Genomic DNA, 17,870 nt, shown 5'->3' with positions numbered 1-17,870 from the left:
TATGTTCGATATTCATTTAAATATATTATATTATTTCATATTTGGTATCTATCTATTTTTGGATTTAAATGATCTCTATATATAAAAATGAATCCCTAGTTCCCTTGGTCACGGCATGACGCGTGAACGGCTCGACTGATTTCAATAGTTCTAAAAATACTGCCCAATGACACTAGAAAGACCTATTCGCTCATTTATAATATTAGTTGTTGTTTTATAACAACCAGCGGAAAAGCCGGAAATTATCTAAAAGGCTTTCAAGGTGAGTTACCGATTTGTTTATGTAATGAATGAGCTCAGATCAATAGTTATTATTAGTTAGAATATTTAAAGTTGTTAGACATTCAGAAATAACAATCCATTTCAAACAAGAGTAAGAGCTCATCTATCTTCGTGACAATAAAATATAATATCAATATCGTAAATAAGACCCTTGTCAATATTATGAAAGGGAGAAACTTATTGGACAAAAAAAATGTTACCTTCGAGGATTCAAGAAAGCCATCTGCAATATTATGCGGCATAAACACCATAATATATTCTATCCGTTTCATCGACCCTAGAACCCTTTGGGCCCAAACATTTGAGGCCTGTGTATCCGACACACTCGAAACTGGTTTGTTATACAAAAATTAAGTTAATTAGTCATATGTAAGGTTATGTGTGATTGTGGATTAGTCTGGGATCAACTAGAGAATACTACAATTATTATAGATTCTATATATTTTAAGTAATATAAATATATAAATAGTATTTAATCTTACAAATCTCTTTTGAAATGAATATTAATTTTAGTTTTATTTATAACATAGAAAATATACAAGCACGTCAGTTGACGATAAGCCGAGCACGCTATTTATAAATATAATCCAGTTGCAGTTGTGATTTGTAACAAACTGAACCTACTTAACGAGCAAATTTTCATATTCACTTTAGAAAATAGTCAACAAATGGACAATGAAGCAGATAAAAATATATCAGCCTAAAACTTGTTTGCTACTTATATCTGTGATTAAATGTACTTTTACAATTTGAATAGGTATGATTTATTAAAGATCTTTTTGAGTGCAATAAAATAGTAGAAATGAATCTTATTTGGCAATTCCACCAAAATTGTATTTTTATAAAACTAAAAGAAGACACGAACACATTATTACAAACATTTTAAAATGATTTCTGTATTAAATTTCTTAGAATAGTGCTTCCATACTACCATATAAAATATAAAGACAGGCGCGTAACTGCCGCGTAGCCGATACGTAGAAGTCATTCAATAAGCTACAAGCAATCACTTACATTAAATCAAGAAGGGTGCGAAATAAAATCCGTGCTAATAAAAGCTGGGTTGTATAAGCGACAATGGCGCAACTAGGCGAGCACATCCGGGAAGCCGGGTCAAGGTCACGGCCCGGATCGATGCAGCTACGGTGCTACGCCCGTTCTACGTCCCGCTACGACTGCCTCCCGCTTGTACAGTGATTCGCGAATTTCACTACGGCTACTATTTTTAGACGAGATTCAGTTTTATTTACAAATTAAATAGCCTTTATTTAGTTTATAAGCTATTCAACTAAATATTGTGAGGATGAATGGTTTTGTGTACCGTACTCGTGGAGAGAACGTATTTTATCTTTACAAATGTCGTAAATTATTGAACTTGCTCATTTAATTAATATCAAACAAACCACTATTCATAACGAATTTTAGGTTTGCAATTTATTACCTCAAAATGAAATATTCAAAAACTAATGCCAGCTTTGTATAAATTTTCCTCTTTATTTCCTCCTTCCATTTAAGTTTACTTCTGCGACAAAAACTAGCGATTATCTTACTCTCATTCTAGAGGGTTATATTTAAGGCTGAGATTATAATTTTAATAATTAATTAGATTAGTTTAAGTAATCATTTATTCTTGGTCATCTTTTACATAATTGGCTACAATGTTTTAAAATATTAGGAATGAAAATGCTACCAAATCTTCAATATTTGATACACCAAATTTCAAATTAAAATACCTATACGGCTATATAGGCTATATGGCTATATACCTTAATTTACAAGAAAATTTTAAAAGCAACTTCCAGGAAGGCATTGTCCATTCATCGTAGAATAATATGAAACCTCATTATTGTCTCGTGTACACAAAAGACGCTTTGTCCCTCGTAATACTTCCCGTTTCGTATTTTATTGAACAATAAAATTATCGCCAATCTTACAACGATAAAAATATTATTTATCCGAGCCGCATAAAACAAAATCGCGAGCGAATATAGCGTACGCCCTTATTTTTTAAAAGGAATTACGTTATTTATGGGCTGTATTTGTTTGATAAATTTCTTTCAGCCTCTATTACGGGAAAAATGAGCAAAAACATTATATGTATATCTTTTGTATGTATTCTAAGCTGAAAATTTCAACAAAGATATTTTTTGACGAGTAATATTCGGAAATACAACTTTTTTAAAGCCATGCACTAAAAATAACCATTCATAATTACGATTTACGATACAAACATAACTTTATTAATAGTTCTTTACGGATACTATCTATACCTACCTAGTTTTTTAGTTTACAACGGTTATCTACACTTGAAAAATGTACTCTATTATATGAACTTATTTTTTTTACTTTATTCTTACTTATTTTTAGTTTTAGTTGCTTAATTCAAATAAAACGGATCCAAACTATAAAATTATTACGACGAAATTTATCAAAGACATTCGAACCAAACGAAGTATTCAATGATTTTCCAAATTCCCTCAGAGTAATGGCTCATTGGAGTTGATAGGTACATGGAGATGTTCATTTATATTCTCTGTTTATCCACTGTTAAAACAGCTTTAGAAGTAAATTAAATTCCGCGAATTATCTCATAAGTAACGTTCGTATGAATTCTAATTCGCATTTGTATATCTTTGCATACCTACTAGTGGTTCTAATGAGTGCTATTTACGTACCTCACGTACATACCTAAATATGAATAATCATATCTTCCTCGTATTTGCTCGAACAAGATAATTAAAAAAGGAAGATAACTCTTTTAAAAGCTTTCCTTTTTTACTTCATAAAATGCAAAAGCGAAAGACAATCTTCAATCCGAGCAGATAAGAATTTATCTTAATACGCACAATAATATTTTCATTGTGTTAAAAATTCACATAAACAGAAGTAAACAATTTTTACAACATTTATCTAATTACTTTAAGCCAAATCCTTTATATTGTTTGTAAAAGCTTTTATCCATTTTATAAAAACAAGATTTCATAAATTCATATTATTATATTCGTTTTGTTAAAAACAAACCAGGAAACCCATTTAATAATCAATATTTCACGAGCGAAAATTTAATAAACAAGTTGTAGGTAACTAATGTCTGTTCCAAAACATACGTGTAACAAAAACCACATAAAATATACTGTTTCCCGACAACCGCTCATTTCGGTCGCGAATTATATAACAGAAACAATTTTAAGGTCCTTTTGAATTAAAAATGTACCACAAAAACGTGCATTTCTCCTTTTACAAAGCTGTCATGTGCTTTGTTAAGCTTTTATTTACTTATAAGAATCAGAGCAGGAATATTGCAGTATTTTTATTCCATTTTGCTAATCTGTACATTAAGAATAATATTTCTTACTTTGTAATGTTTTTTTTCTTCAAACATTTTGTCTGATGTCATAGTACATATTGTATAAAACGCTGCAGTCACATAAATAATTTAGGGGGGAAACATCTGGACATTTTATACTACGGTTGTATAAATAAACATGAAATGTTAAAAAGAACTAACGTATTGAAATAATTCTTATGCCTAGGTACTCGGCTCACGTAAAATACGATCTCAAATCAAACGGAATACGCTATGAATATCTAACCAGCCGTTTGCATATTTTAGTGTATACCTCATTTAGATTTCATTCGTGACGTGTGAAAATATTCATATCATATTTATTAGGGCGTCAGGGCGGAACGGTAAAGTTATATACTCTTTTATAGCATCGTAACCTTGAAAGCGTTTAGCTAGTGCGAGCATCTACCCCGCACTCGAGGCGGTCACGGTCGCAGCGTGCACGCTCGAGCACGGGACGTCCGCTCAGCTCGGCGGCCGGCGCTGGAAAGCGGCCGCAGCGCGCGCGGGGAATGTTTACCCGCACCCGCACCCGCCCACCCGGCCGTGCCAGCTGAGCAGCGGCACGCTATATTTAGGTTGCGCTGTAAATATTCGCTCCAAGTACGGAAAGCACCCCCTCCCACCGGGGGAGCGGGTGGGCTGGGAGTACGTAGTTCCGAGCGACATGAGCGGGTAAAAGTTGAAAGTTCACCAACGCCTCGCACACGAGTTCGCGCTGTTAGTGAAGGTTTTCTTTATTTAAATTCTGTTGCAACTCGCTCTACCTCGTATTGCCCCGCATTTGCGATGCCGACTTATTTCTCAGCGCCTACACCTCTTGAGCGCCTCAGTTTTTATTAACTTTTACATCTGAAAAGCAATTAAGTACACGATGTTCGATACCGTTACTTTCGTATTCGTTTTTCGATGCGATTCAATTAAACTGAACAAGCTTTTCAGATTATAAAAGCGGCGAGAACGATCTGTCGGATGACGTCAAGGCTATTGCGAATGTATACGAGCTCCTCTTTGGGCAAATTAATACAGATTACTTCGCCCGCGATGGGCTATTTGCGTGCCCGCTCAAATTGGGCATGTCGTTATTTTTTGCTACATCATGTCAACCACATGCAGCCAGCTTAAATCGATAAACTGTCATCACTGAAGGTAATTTATTAAATAAATGAAACATTATTCAATGTGCTGACTTATAGATGATACTGCAGGGCGACTAATGGCAGATGGATCGATGTTGGGCATACATTCAGTTGTATCAGAATCCGTATCTGGAAACCACCGTTCCGTTTTCGTATACTCGTACTCTTCATCAGCTTCAGTCTTATGTTTCTCGTGTTTCGGATCGTGGAATGTGACAATGTTCAAGACAGGAGCTGTCCCGCCGAATGCAATTCGTTCCTCGAAGCTAGTTACAGCTAATATCGAGCCGGCAGCTGGGTAGGAGCAAGTGATGTATCGATTGTGGAGGTTGATTACTTCGACGCAGTTGGTTCCACTGCCACCAATAATACCGTATTTACCCTTGCGATTGTACTGAAAATTGTGCATGCATTTAGTTTTTCGTAAACGAAACAAAATAATGGAGGTGCTAAAAGCTATAAATTGTGAATAACTAAACAACTTTTGACTCCGATTTATTTGAGCTAAACCTTGTTAACGTTAACAAATCGAATATTGAAATTGAAGAACATTGGGCGGCAAAGATTAAGTTTTAAATTTAAATTGTTAAAGAGAACTTTGGTTTAACAAAATTTTGAGATACTTTTAAAACCCGACCACTAAATACATTTTGAAGCGGCGAACTTTGGCGATACCTACTTATTTCGTACTTAACTGTTTTGCCTGGGAATTAAATGAAAACAACCAAACCGAAACCTCAGAAAGTTTGCCCTTACGAGAACATTATATAATGTTTGAATTACATCGTTGTTTATTTTGTGTAATTATATTTTCAGAACAAATAAGATAGGTACTGTTCCAGGCGTAATTTCACCTTTAACTACATAAGTAAGATTTGTGTAGGTACAACAGGCAATTATTTTGCATTTTCCTCATTTATTTCTTTGAAAAATTTTTTCAAACCAATTTTAAAATATTGTTATTATATATAAATATTCACCTCTTTTTCATTTAAAATCTTTTTTATCCATAGCAAATATTGTTTCACATCTTAATAGGTACGAAAATCGATTATAATTGTGCCATTTTAATTGCAATAAGGAAATCTTTATTTCCCATATTTTATCTATAACCATACTGAACTAGTTTCTAAAACAAATCAAAATACATACCTGCATCGACCTCCAATAACGACAGGCGTAAATATATTCACCATCGATATCTGGTCTTCGGTTCTGCACTCGGATTATGTTGAGCCGTTTCCTTGCTACAATGTCCCATACTGTGAGAGCTTCTGTCGGCTGCCAGCTGCCAACTATGCAGTGATCCCTCTGTGTTATGGATATTTGGACCTTATTGTTAGAATCGTTGAAAGCATTAAGTATGTTAAGTGATTTTTGTCTTTATGTTGTATATCAGAGAGAAAAAATGTATTTTATCATGACGTCTAATATCTGGACTTTATCAAAATTTAACCAGTAATTAAACCAATCAGTTCATTACTACCATGTGCCTGTATGTGTCAAGTATGTTTTTTCATATTATTGTTTAATGGCTCTCGGCCGAGATTCTAGTAGATATACTTACATGAAAAGTAGGTATATGTGAACTTATACCGATGATAATTAATTATCAGAACAATGGAGGGAAAGCATTTTAGGTGTTGACCCGAACCATTTCATTTTATCGAGCACCTTTTAAAAGGATTAAGGAATAGGATAAATCGGATTATTTTCGTATTATAGTAACTAAAAGTACTTCGAAAGTTAACAACGAAATTCCACATCCAGACAATAAGCAGTTCAACGCAATTAGAGGCAAAACCTGAATAAATAAAACAAAAAGTACCTACACAGAGCCAGCGGCAAAGTTAACCAAAATTAATTTTCAAAACAGAAAAACTTCACCGCGAGCTCCTCTGATGGAAAGTATTAAAAATATAACACTTCAAAGGTAAAGTATGAACTATGAGAGCGTCAAACTTAATAACGAGTCGAGAGGACAATACTCCAGAAGCTCTGCCATGCACCCTGAGGTAACCAAGACTGACTTTTAATTAAAATTTCTTGTTACACAAACATAATATGTGCGCTGGGTACGTGATAATAAACAGTGATAATTAAATAGACACCATCAATACAGTAAGTAACATGCATGATAAATATCATATACCTAGCAGTAACATCCTAAGATCACACCATAGGCCAGGAATATATTCATACTTGTAAATGCAATCAATTGAAACAAAAAGCCTATATGCCATCCATTTATCAAAATATCCTACTCGTAGGGAGATTAATGGCAAAATAATAATATGGTGCATAAGTTAGCATATTAATTAGGGCCGGCTGATAAATGGCTATGTATTCCTACATCCATCTGATTAGCGGCATTGAGAAGATTAATGACCTATGATAATTCATTTATTTTGCAATTAAATCCCAAACCTTCCATAGAGGTGGAGTTTTTTCGTGTTAATGAACGAGTCATTATGAAAACATACTCAGAGTTATATAATTAAAACGTAGGACAAATTAAGTCCCCGAGGACAATTCCAAACCCACTGTAATAAAGGGTTTAAATGACAGATCATGTTTAAATAAGATAGCTCTCTACACCTTGTATTAATTAAATGGATCCCGTGCCTTCAATAACACACCATTTTCCAGTAATTTATTACTTTCATCTATTTTATACGTCGTGCTATTCCGAACCTTATAATCTCTAAGGCAGAAGATAAATAATCCTTCACATTGTAAAGGGATTAAACTTATTCTGAACATTGAATAACGATTAAGTATTTTATACATTGAGGAGAACTTATTAGACGTATGCCGTAATCTTAAAAGGAAAGCTTCACTTGATTAATTGAAGAGGTTTTATCCTCTTAACTTCTTATATCTATAAAAGCCGACTCGTTTTGAAAGACATTTCACTACTTAGTCGTTTTACCTAAGTAATATAGTAGGTTAAATAAAATAATCTGAATTTTTCGCATAGGTATTCCTGTCTGATACCTTATTTTATTCTTTGAACTTGGGTTAAGACTTATCTATACTCGGTAGGTTGTATATAGGTTTTTATTGCGAAATTGTAAAAAGATAGACCATGGCACAAAAGACTGCTATTAATCTCGATATTTATCGTATAATCTCTTAAAAATGTACAATCACTAGTAACGTTTTATCCTAAAATATATGAAATATTTACTGACAATATAAAAATGTTCGAGCGACATGAATACGGCAGCGGCAAATTCATAACACGGTTCATTTATCATCCGTTTTGCGTAACACGCATAACTTATTTCTCGATTAATCTTAAAACTTCTATACAACTCGAATTTAACACACGATAATATATGGGCACGATGACAAGCCGAAATTCTAAACGATCGTGTTTACCTTATAATATCTCCATAAAACAAATTGTAAATAATGCTGGAAAATTCTTGTACGTAAAAGGTTTTGAACGTTCCATTTTCAGTAAGGATTGTTACATAACAGTAACGTCTTTACGTTTATTTACCGAATGCCGATGTATACAAAAGACAAGCATCATAACATGAAACGATTCTGCGTATCGGAGATCGATATAATAAAACAACTAACATAAAAATAATAGTCAATTCTATTCTTAAATAACAATTCTGCACGTAGAATGTAAATTGGTCTGTAACTCTTCATTTCAAATTCAAAGGTGACCTATAAACGTTCTAGACTTTTTAATTTAAGAAAACTGACGTAGAAAGTTAGAATTTTATAATAACAAGAAAAATAGTATCTGGGATTTGGGCCTACACGAACTTGAAATTTGATTTTATTAGCGAAAATATCAGAAATGGGAATCGTCTCGATTTATATGAGAACCTTTGTGAGTATTATATCTCAGAATGCGGCGCAATTAGGCTTAGCTCGATGTTATTAATTGAATGGGAATAAATGGCGTAAGCGAGTCTTTGTTGAATTAAATCTTTTGAGCGTACTTTAATAGCGATACTTTTGTTACTTCCATAGATAAAAAATATATTTTAATTTAGAACACTTACATTCAAATCAATGCTGTCGCTGCACACATCGACTCCTTCGAATGTTGTAACGCAGCCAACTTGGCACCTAGTATCCCAAATCTGTGGATTATGACCATGTAAACAAAATACAAATTAAACGTACATATTAAAAATTGTAATAGAAACTGTATAATAATTAGAATATTCAATATATTATACGAAAATTTTCAGTAAATAAATAATAAAAAAAAACGTATTTGTCTTTCAGCATATAGGATAGGGGTTATTTGGATATATCTTGATATTTCCAAATTATTACTTTAATTGTGAAGTTTTTGAACTTCACAATTTGTGTAGAGTCCGCTATGGTAGGTTTATCAATGTGTAGAAATACAAAAAAAAATGTTGTGTGGTTTTATGAAACCACGGTAAAAGTGAAACTGTTCGAACGGTTCCGAACACTGCTTTGTGTAGCGCATGTCGCTTGACGGTCGGCTGCCGAGTAGGTATACCTACTCGGCAGCCGCGATACACGCGACATGCGCTACACAGACCAAAAAGTTTGAGACGATGTAATAAAAGTTTCACTTTAATAAAATGATAATAGGCTGTATCCGTAATACACAAGTAGATATACTTTATACTCATATAGTTATGCTAAAAAGATTCTATTGTACTTATATGTATATATTTTTTTAATTGATTAGTAAACCACCAGATTACAGCAAAACAATTATTAAGCCCTTTGCCTGTATTACAAATAAGCTACAGAATCACTCGTGACGTGAGCTTAACTCTCAAAAGAAGAGCTTAGACGAGTACCTATGAGTTAACCACTTTGTGAAATATTTTAATCCCATCAAGCGTAGTTGAACGGAAGTCGGACATTTTGTTTTTAATATTCATTATTATTAAATCCGTAATTATAGTATAAATCTCTGCGGTAATCTGCATAATTTTAATTTATTACATTTTCGCGCCAAATTTGTTTTGATTAGTTTTAATTACGAGTTTATAGAGGATTATTGCAAAATTAAAACTTGAACATAGAATTGCGGCTGAAGGCGGCTTCGATCTGAATTAATTATTATCACACAGTAACGAGAAGTATTAAGAAAGCGGCAGACCAAAAGCTAACTTTATTTTATTTATTTTTATTTTATTTTATTTTTATTGTAAATATAAAAACAATTATTAATTTAAATTCCAGACGCCAAAACATGTCCTCAATCAATATATAATAGGTACCTAAATGCAGAAAATGTTCAGGTAAGTTGCTTGTTAACAAAACCTGATTATTTAATCCTTTTTGTAGTTCTTAAGAACAGGATCGTTAGAGAGCTGCTTACTTCAACTTTAAAAGAAACAAGAATTAAGAAAGAATGGAGCTTTTAAACTGTTATAACTGTAAGACTTTGCAAATTCTGAAGCATGTTAAACTTCTGTTTAGCAAAAAAGTAAAATATGTATAAACAAACAGCATGAAAGAGAGATTAAAGTCATTAAGGATATATGGCAGTAGGTAACTTATAATAATTTTTTAACTATTATAACTGTCCGCGTATATTTAGTCAGGCACAGAAATATGATTTTTGAATATCCTCTATATACTTTAGCTGCAAGTCACCGAGATATTAAATCAGATAGATATAATAAATTGTTTTTTTTTATTAGATCAAAGCCTCGTGGCCTTTGAACTGCCTTTTGCTTGAACTTTCGAGTTATCATAGACACGACCTAGATCACCTAGATTGGTTTATAAAATATATTAGAGCTAAAAGTATCCTATATATACATAACTGTGGAAATTATAATAAATATTAGAGACGGACAACATAGGAAAATTTCATCTCACTCTCAACGTCTTATCCCAAGCTGCACTAGCGAAAACACACGGTCTCTCGTCATGGCACCGCACCGCACACACTTGGCCAAAGTGCATGCGTTGCAGTTTCTTCGGTATGAACTGTAAGCGCAGTTTGTGCACTTTGTACGTCGTTTCAGCCTGTAATTGAGCTCATGTTATATGAATGAAGCTTTGTAAGGTATATATAGATCTTAATTGGTTCCATTGCATGGTTTGCAAAGATTCTGGAACTTTATAGAATTAAAAATGTATCGAATATGAACTAGAACAAAATGTCCATCTCAAGCTCTTAATGTTAATATTAAAGGTTATATTAAATTATTCAATTTAAATTGCAGTATAAATGAAGATTTAATATAGTATTGACGTAGCAACGAACGTCACTTAACACAAAATAAAAAGGGTTCCGCTTTACAAAACTCATCCATCAAAAAGTGGCTAATCTATATTGACCATTTAAGCCTTGCCTGTCAAAACTGACGTAACTCGATAAGGGAATCCTTGACCGGCGAGTTGCCAGTTGCGACCTACTTTCCGGGTTGAGGACTTTCGAAAATCTCGTAAACCAATCTCATATTGCCAATAAAACGGGATTAGGTTGACGGTTTACGACAGGCAACACTTTATCGTAAGCACGGGATGTAATGGCCACGGTTGCTGGTTGCCATCGTAAAAAAAATCTGCTGTATGAAGTAATAATATGAAATACTGGTCTTCTTTATTTGTGTTTGTATTAAAGGAGGCTTCTGTTTCGGATGTTTATATGATTTCAAATATATTACATGCTGCCTGACGCCGAATTACGACGAAAAATTTGTCAGGATTTATGACGGAGGCCAATTTTTTAAATGGTTGGCTTCACAGATCCCATTTTAATTATAATTGTTTTATCATAGAAACCACGTCATGTACTCACATAATATTATTCATTTAATTAAAATATGTTCTTTTCATTACAAATATTTAGATCGTCCACAAATGCACTGGTGCCAAAGAGAAAAGCACAAACGAACTCTATATAAATATGCTAATTGTAAGGGAAAAACGAGAGCGTTAAAAGCACTCAGCCACAATGAAACACTCGCATTTCTAGTTCTATTGTTAAAACAACTGCCAGGATTAAAGGAGAGTTACGGTTTATGCAAACAATTTGCAAGCGTCACGAGCCACTTAATAAATGTTAAGCTGTTTTGCCACGATAGAAAAGATTGTCAAGGGACGGGTCTTTTATATCAAAATATAAGTGTTTCGACCAAATTCCCACGTATGTGGATGTGGGCCGACTTCAAACATATGTTCAACAAGGGCCCCTCGACCTTAGCATACAGGCTACATTGTAGAGGCCGGTGCTACGGTGCTACGAATTTCTTACGTTTCTAGTATGTTTGTGGTTGTCGGACCGTTTGAAAATAGGCTAATAGATCGCCTCATGATAGATAAGAGTGAATAAGATACCACAGTATTGAAACTATCATTATTAGTTGTTACCAAGGTTGTTACCAATAAAATAATGCTTCGTGAAAAGCCTGCTTTAAACAAACAGGGAGTTGACAGTTTAAAAAGTAAAATCCAAATCAAAAGTGATATATTACAGGGAGCTCCTATATTACCATAGTTCTTTTATTTTATCGAGGGCTTATGAATAAATCACAATGAAAATTTTCACTGTTATTGTCCCTTTTTATCTAGTATTTTACTCTTCACTAAACAAATTTTTATGTGACGAAATGAAATGATGTGAATATTTTTTTTGCAAGCTTATTGCGTAGAAATGAACTTATTTGAATAATTTTATCTACTATCTATATTGTATAGGTACTTTAGAAAAGTACTAGGTACACGATTCAATTTTTATTCACAAACACAAATTTGTGTGAAAATTATCACAGGCTCCGGATAGATATATTTTTAGTAATTATAGACACCACAAATTTACAAACGTTATTTTTCAAACACAAGCTACGGTCTCTTTAACATGATCACGTTAAAGCTTTTAATGTCAGTTCTTAAGTAACTATTTCATGCATATTCAAAAGCGATAAACAGAAAACCGTATTGTTAAAGAGCTAATAACAATAAATTCGCCACCTGACTAGTTTTATTCGCATTCGAAGTATTTTATCCATAGGTAATGCTAGTGAAACTAATAAAACAACCAATGAAAATAAATTTCACTTGTAGGTACGTAATTTATTCATGACCGTCCTTAATAAACATTAAAGCAATTTAATATTAGTTTATTTAAACGAATGAAATAGATAGAAACTGTTCACTGTATAAATTGAATTTTACTCATGAAACTTGTTGAATCATCAACACAGTGTAGGTATTTTAGGTGTACGATATAATAATTTATTCTAATGTATTTTGGTATACCAAAAGCTGATACTATTTTGTTATACTTAGTACTAAAGTAGGTATAAATTTAGTCATCTACATTAAGATATCTATTATTAGATAGTATTGCCAACTATAACTTAGGTAACTACCTACTTATAAATTACTTTCTGTGTCTTTGTTAGATCAAAATAGCTCTTAATTTTGCGAACTTGCGAAGGAATCGAAAATGTCTAAGCTTTTTGTATAATTTCTGAACAAAGAAAAGTTTAACAACAATGTACCTATAGTAAATAACTTATTTTTAATTACATGTCACATTATAGGTATTTTTCAATTGAAATTTAATCACGTAAACGTGCTAACGACAAAACTAGGGATGTTCTAGGATTTTCGTTCTTTGCGGGTAGACGAAGATAAAAACTAACGTACCTCTTGAGTCTCCATGTCGTATACTTTTATTGATCCGTCAGCATATCCGACAATAAGCTTCGCTTCGTCAGCACATAACCCCAACGATAGAGCTGGCGATCTCTCTGTTACATTATACAAATGTTTGTTGAAGTTGGTGAAATGGAAAGGTTGGAATTATACCTACAATTTGCCTGCGACATATTTATTATAATTTAAAGGACAACTTCGAAATTTGTATACCTTACCTTTACCTGTATATATTAAAAAAAACGCCATCAATTTTTGTTGCGTAATTTTATAATTATTTTAAGCATAGACAAAGAGACGGCGGAAAGCGACTTTGTTTTATACTATGTAGTGATGATCATTAGCAAAAAGAATATCTAATGAGATCTTGCAACCTTTCATGTAGAGATAATTTAAAAATTTATAAATATGAGACCTGCAGTTTTCATACCCATAGGTATAGACAATTTATTTAAAAATGCACTACAAGTTACAACTTACAACTAGGAAAATTTACCCTTTATATGTAGGTTCTTATAATAATACCTAGAACAATATAAGAAATAGATAACATACGTGTAATAAAAGGCACGGCGGAGGAAGAAATACCCGGTGCACCATAATATTGTGTATTTAAATACTCGAGAGCAGGGTCCGCTCGGATACAATATTGCGGCGGATCTTCTGTGGATGCCACCAGCTATTGAATGCAAACATTGTGTAAGCACTTCTTGTTAGGTAGGTACTTATTATATGTTTCTGACGCAGTCATCTGGTTGAATCTGATATTTCATTGAATGTAGTCACTCAATGAACGTACTTGTCATCCAGAGCAGATATACTTACGCTCTGTTCAAAGGCCTGCTCTTAGTACCTACAATCTGCTAACTAGTAGTATGTTGAGCGACGCTTGTATCAACGGCCTAGTCATTTAATCAAATAGCAGTTCAACCAGATGACGACGACATACGTACCTACATAGTTAGGATCTTATGGTTACATATTCGGTTGATTATTGCAAATTATTGCAAATTATTGCAAAGTTATCTTCCGGTTTATTTTCATACACGTGGTCTTTCCTATGTTGAAGGATAAAATTACTTTGGATTCCGAGAAATTTTGTCCCTTGTCGATTTCAACTCGTAATTACGATTTGCTCTATACAATATTCTTTGATCAACGAATATAAATCACTTCAAAGCTAAACTTGGATATTTGGGATATTATCTATAAGTAAATAAGAAATTACAGATACTCATAATATTTTCTTCCTTCATATATTTGTATTATCTGAAAAAGTTCAATTATAACTTGCAATTTCAGTATCTTACATTCGGAATCTCAATTCTGTAAACAGCGCCATCTGTACACGCAGCGTAGCAAACACGTTCCTCCACACGGCTGTACTCAATCGCGTACACAGGCTTTGGCGGAAACTGGATGTTACGAAGCGTACATAGAACCGCGCCAGTGCTGCCATGTCGCATCTAGAAATATTTATTTTCATACGAGTTGTTTAGTTATATTTCCAAGCTAGCTTTTCACCCGCAGCTTCACCCGCGTATTCAAAGGAAAACCCGCATAGTTCCCGTTCCCGTGGGATTTTATTCTATGTGTTAATTCTTGTTACCCTGTTTGAGCCTGTCAATTCTAATTAAGGTCTAAAATTCAAAACAATCGGTTCAGTAATTTTGCGTGAAGAAACAAACAAACATAGAAACTTTCGCAAGTATAATATTATTATGATCATAAGTAAGTCTTTAATGAAAGTTTGGTAAGCTTTGATTGGATTGAGTGCTAGATATTATCATGACAAATCCTTAATTAAATTGTTTTCTTCTCTGCAAAAATACGTTGTACCGTAACTCATATAAGTCTATGTACGTTATCTTCAAAATCAGTAGATATTATTTAATAAAAAGGCCTTTCCTGAAAAATTTATTTCACCGAATAATTGCCAGCCTATCAAGTTTATATACGCAATTATATACCTGAATAGCTCCCGACGCGTGACCTACAATAAAATGACAGCCATTTGGAGAGTATTTCATCGCCGTTATTGCCCCCATTTCGGTCCCATACCATCGATTAAACATAATTTTATTGGGTGTCCCTTTTAAAAATTTATCGTTATTTTCTTTTATCCAACCAAAATTTGGCTGTTGGATAATTCGCTGATAGAACATGGGATACCATATTGTAGGATTCTTTTCCGTTTCATAATATCTTTTAATGCTTTTTGCATATTCATCAATGATTTCCTTATGGATATCCATTTATATTTAATATTTTATTGAATGTTCTACATTAGGTCCATTACACGACCAGCGGGATTTTTATGTCATGATCAATGACTTGTGTTTAATCATTAATGTTTCTTTACATAGTGTATAATACATATTTCACATAGGAAATAAAGGATTAACGCCAGTCGTTAATATTTAGGTAGTTACTTAAATGGTAAAATAAAAAATTTAAAAACGAGTTTTCATGTTTGTGCGGATTTCGTTACGTACCTACCTACGCGGGATTTCGTTGCGTACACGGGACGCAAAACATCATAAAAGATCAAGAAAAATGGCCTTGTTTTAGCTCCAGCTCTTCTTTCGTTTGGTTTTTATTTAAACCCTACATCAAGGATAGGTATATACATACCTATAGTTAGCTACCTAATATTTAAAAGTTTCAATATTAGCATTAGACACGGATATAGTAACCTGAATAAGCCCCGAAGAATGTCCGACAACAATTCCCTCACCATCCGGCGTATACTCCATCGATGTAATAAATCCATACTCAGATAAATAACTCAAACTCGCCAGGCATTCGTTTGGTGTATCTTTTATAAATTTATCATAATTCTCATCAATCCATGTTAGGTTAGGTGGCTTAATATTTTTTTCAACGAAAGAAGTGAACGATGATCTTCCTCCCATTTGCTCATGGTCGAGTTGCTTTTTAATTCGATATCCATATTCTTTGACAAACACCGCTATATCTGATTCACTATCTGATAAATTAAATCGGCTGTACGTAGAGATATTAAATAAACTTGATGCCATGTTGTAAAACGTCTCGAATAATAAATTCAATAGATCATTATGTATATTGACATCTTCTATTCTGCAACTTCATTACAACCACATTACAACTTGCTGTGGCAACTTGCATGGCATGGCCATGGACAGCAGCTGTGTGTCATGATTTGCTATAAATACTTTTTATAAAGCTAATAGGCGAGAGTGCGAGATCCACAGCGAGATCACAGGTAGGTAACTGCACAGAACCTGTGTGAGTAACATACTAGTTAAAGGGCTGATAGACGTAGGAACTTTAAAACCGCGGTTTTAAAGTTCGCGTACTTACTCGGCTCGACGTCGGTGACACACGCAAGAGCTTGGTCAGTAGCTTCTCGCGTGTCACCGATATCGAATGTCTCTATGTCATCAACAGAGGGAATTTTATGTTATTCAGGAATTAAATATAGACATTTTTAATTTAATAACCAGCACTTATTTTTAAGTAAATAGCATTCTAACAAAATAAATGTTCAAAAATTGAAGGATATATTTTCGTTTTTACTATTATATTTTGAGGGTACTTTACAAAAAAAGAGCGTGTGCGCCGAGCCCACGCGTCAGGAGTGAAACTTCCTTGGCGTGATTCAAAGATACCTTCGCCAATATTCAATTATATTATATTCATTCATATTAATTATATTAAATTATTTTCATAAAACTAAAAGAAGAAGACGAAATTAATTGAACTTTTGCACTTAGTAACACCTATTATAGCTAGACAGGCTAGGCTCGCGGCTCGCGGCGGTGACAGACGTGCGAGCGAAGGCGGGCTACGAGTAAAATTTCAAACATGTTGGATCGTCAACGAACTTACTCGACGGTTTTTAAGTACGCGTACTTGGGGTGACACACGAGCGAAAAAGGTCGTCGAGCCACAAGTTCGCGTACTTACTCGTACGTCTGTCACCCCTTTAAAAATGCACATAAAAATGTGAGTAAAACTGTGGAGTAAAAACTAAAAACAAGTATTAGGCCGTATTCAGAAAGAAAGCTGAAAACTTTTAAGCGCTTACCGGCGCTTGACAAAATATGACAGCGCTGGACAAAATATGGCTACACAAAGGAAGCAGGCAGACCAAGACAAATTTTAAGGATTCTTATCGATCAAAACCCCACTGTGTTCCGTCCAGCCGATTCAATGACGGGCCACGGGGCCACGAGTGTTTGTAATGTCCGCGATCCCATCATGAATTCTTATTAGTTAAATCTACTCCCTATCTTTTTTAACTAATTGTGATCAAAAAAATAATAAATTCTATTCACCTGATAATCAAAATGTTTGAACCCACTTACCAGTATTATGTTTAGTGTATACCTAAGTACAGTATATTATATCTATGTTTGAGTTAGTTAATTTGTTTAAACATAGATTAAAATTTAAATGTAAGAATTTCAAACTTTGCAACTTTG

General features: G+C 33.6%; 1 protein-coding gene across 1 annotated transcript; it reads right to left on the bottom strand.

Moving 5' to 3' along the window:
* Positions 1–4,752: 4,752 nt before the first annotated feature.
* LOC149485761 (uncharacterized) lies at positions 4,753–16,565 on the bottom strand. Its single transcript, XM_089699003.1, has 8 exons — positions 16,098–16,565; positions 14,712–14,867; positions 13,957–14,080; positions 13,393–13,496; positions 10,612–10,761; positions 8,796–8,876; positions 5,920–6,078; positions 4,753–5,161 (listed from the first exon to the last, which is right to left on the bottom strand). Exons 1-8 carry the CDS (start codon positions 16,440–16,442, stop codon positions 4,802–4,804), a joined length of 1,479 nt encoding a protein of 492 aa, XP_089555129.1. The 5' UTR covers positions 16,443–16,565; the 3' UTR covers positions 4,753–4,801.
* Between the last annotated feature and the right edge of the window lie 1,305 nt (positions 16,566–17,870).

This window comes from Colias philodice, chromosome 9 (genome assembly GCF_061535455.1).
Source record: "Colias philodice isolate Cphi_HAF_F1 chromosome 9, ilColPhil1 Martin Lab GWU primary, whole genome shotgun sequence".
Taxonomy (NCBI): Eukaryota; Metazoa; Arthropoda; class Insecta; order Lepidoptera; family Pieridae; genus Colias; species Colias philodice.
Note: the sequence above shows the minus strand (reverse complement) of the source record. Positions and strands in the feature narration are given on the sequence as shown.

Coding starts and splice junctions, on each gene's coding strand:
- LOC149485761 (XM_089699003.1), bottom strand. CDS start 16,442: ATGGCATCAAGTTTATTTAATATCTCTACGTACAGCCGATTTAATTTA. Junction 13,497..13,956: donor CGCCGTGCCTTTTATTACAC/GTATGTTATCTA, acceptor ATAATGTAACAG/AGAGATCGCCAGCTCTATCG. Junction 8,877..10,611: donor CTTGGGATAAGACGTTGAGA/GTGAGATGAAAT, acceptor CATAATCCACAG/ATTTGGGATACTAGGTGCCA.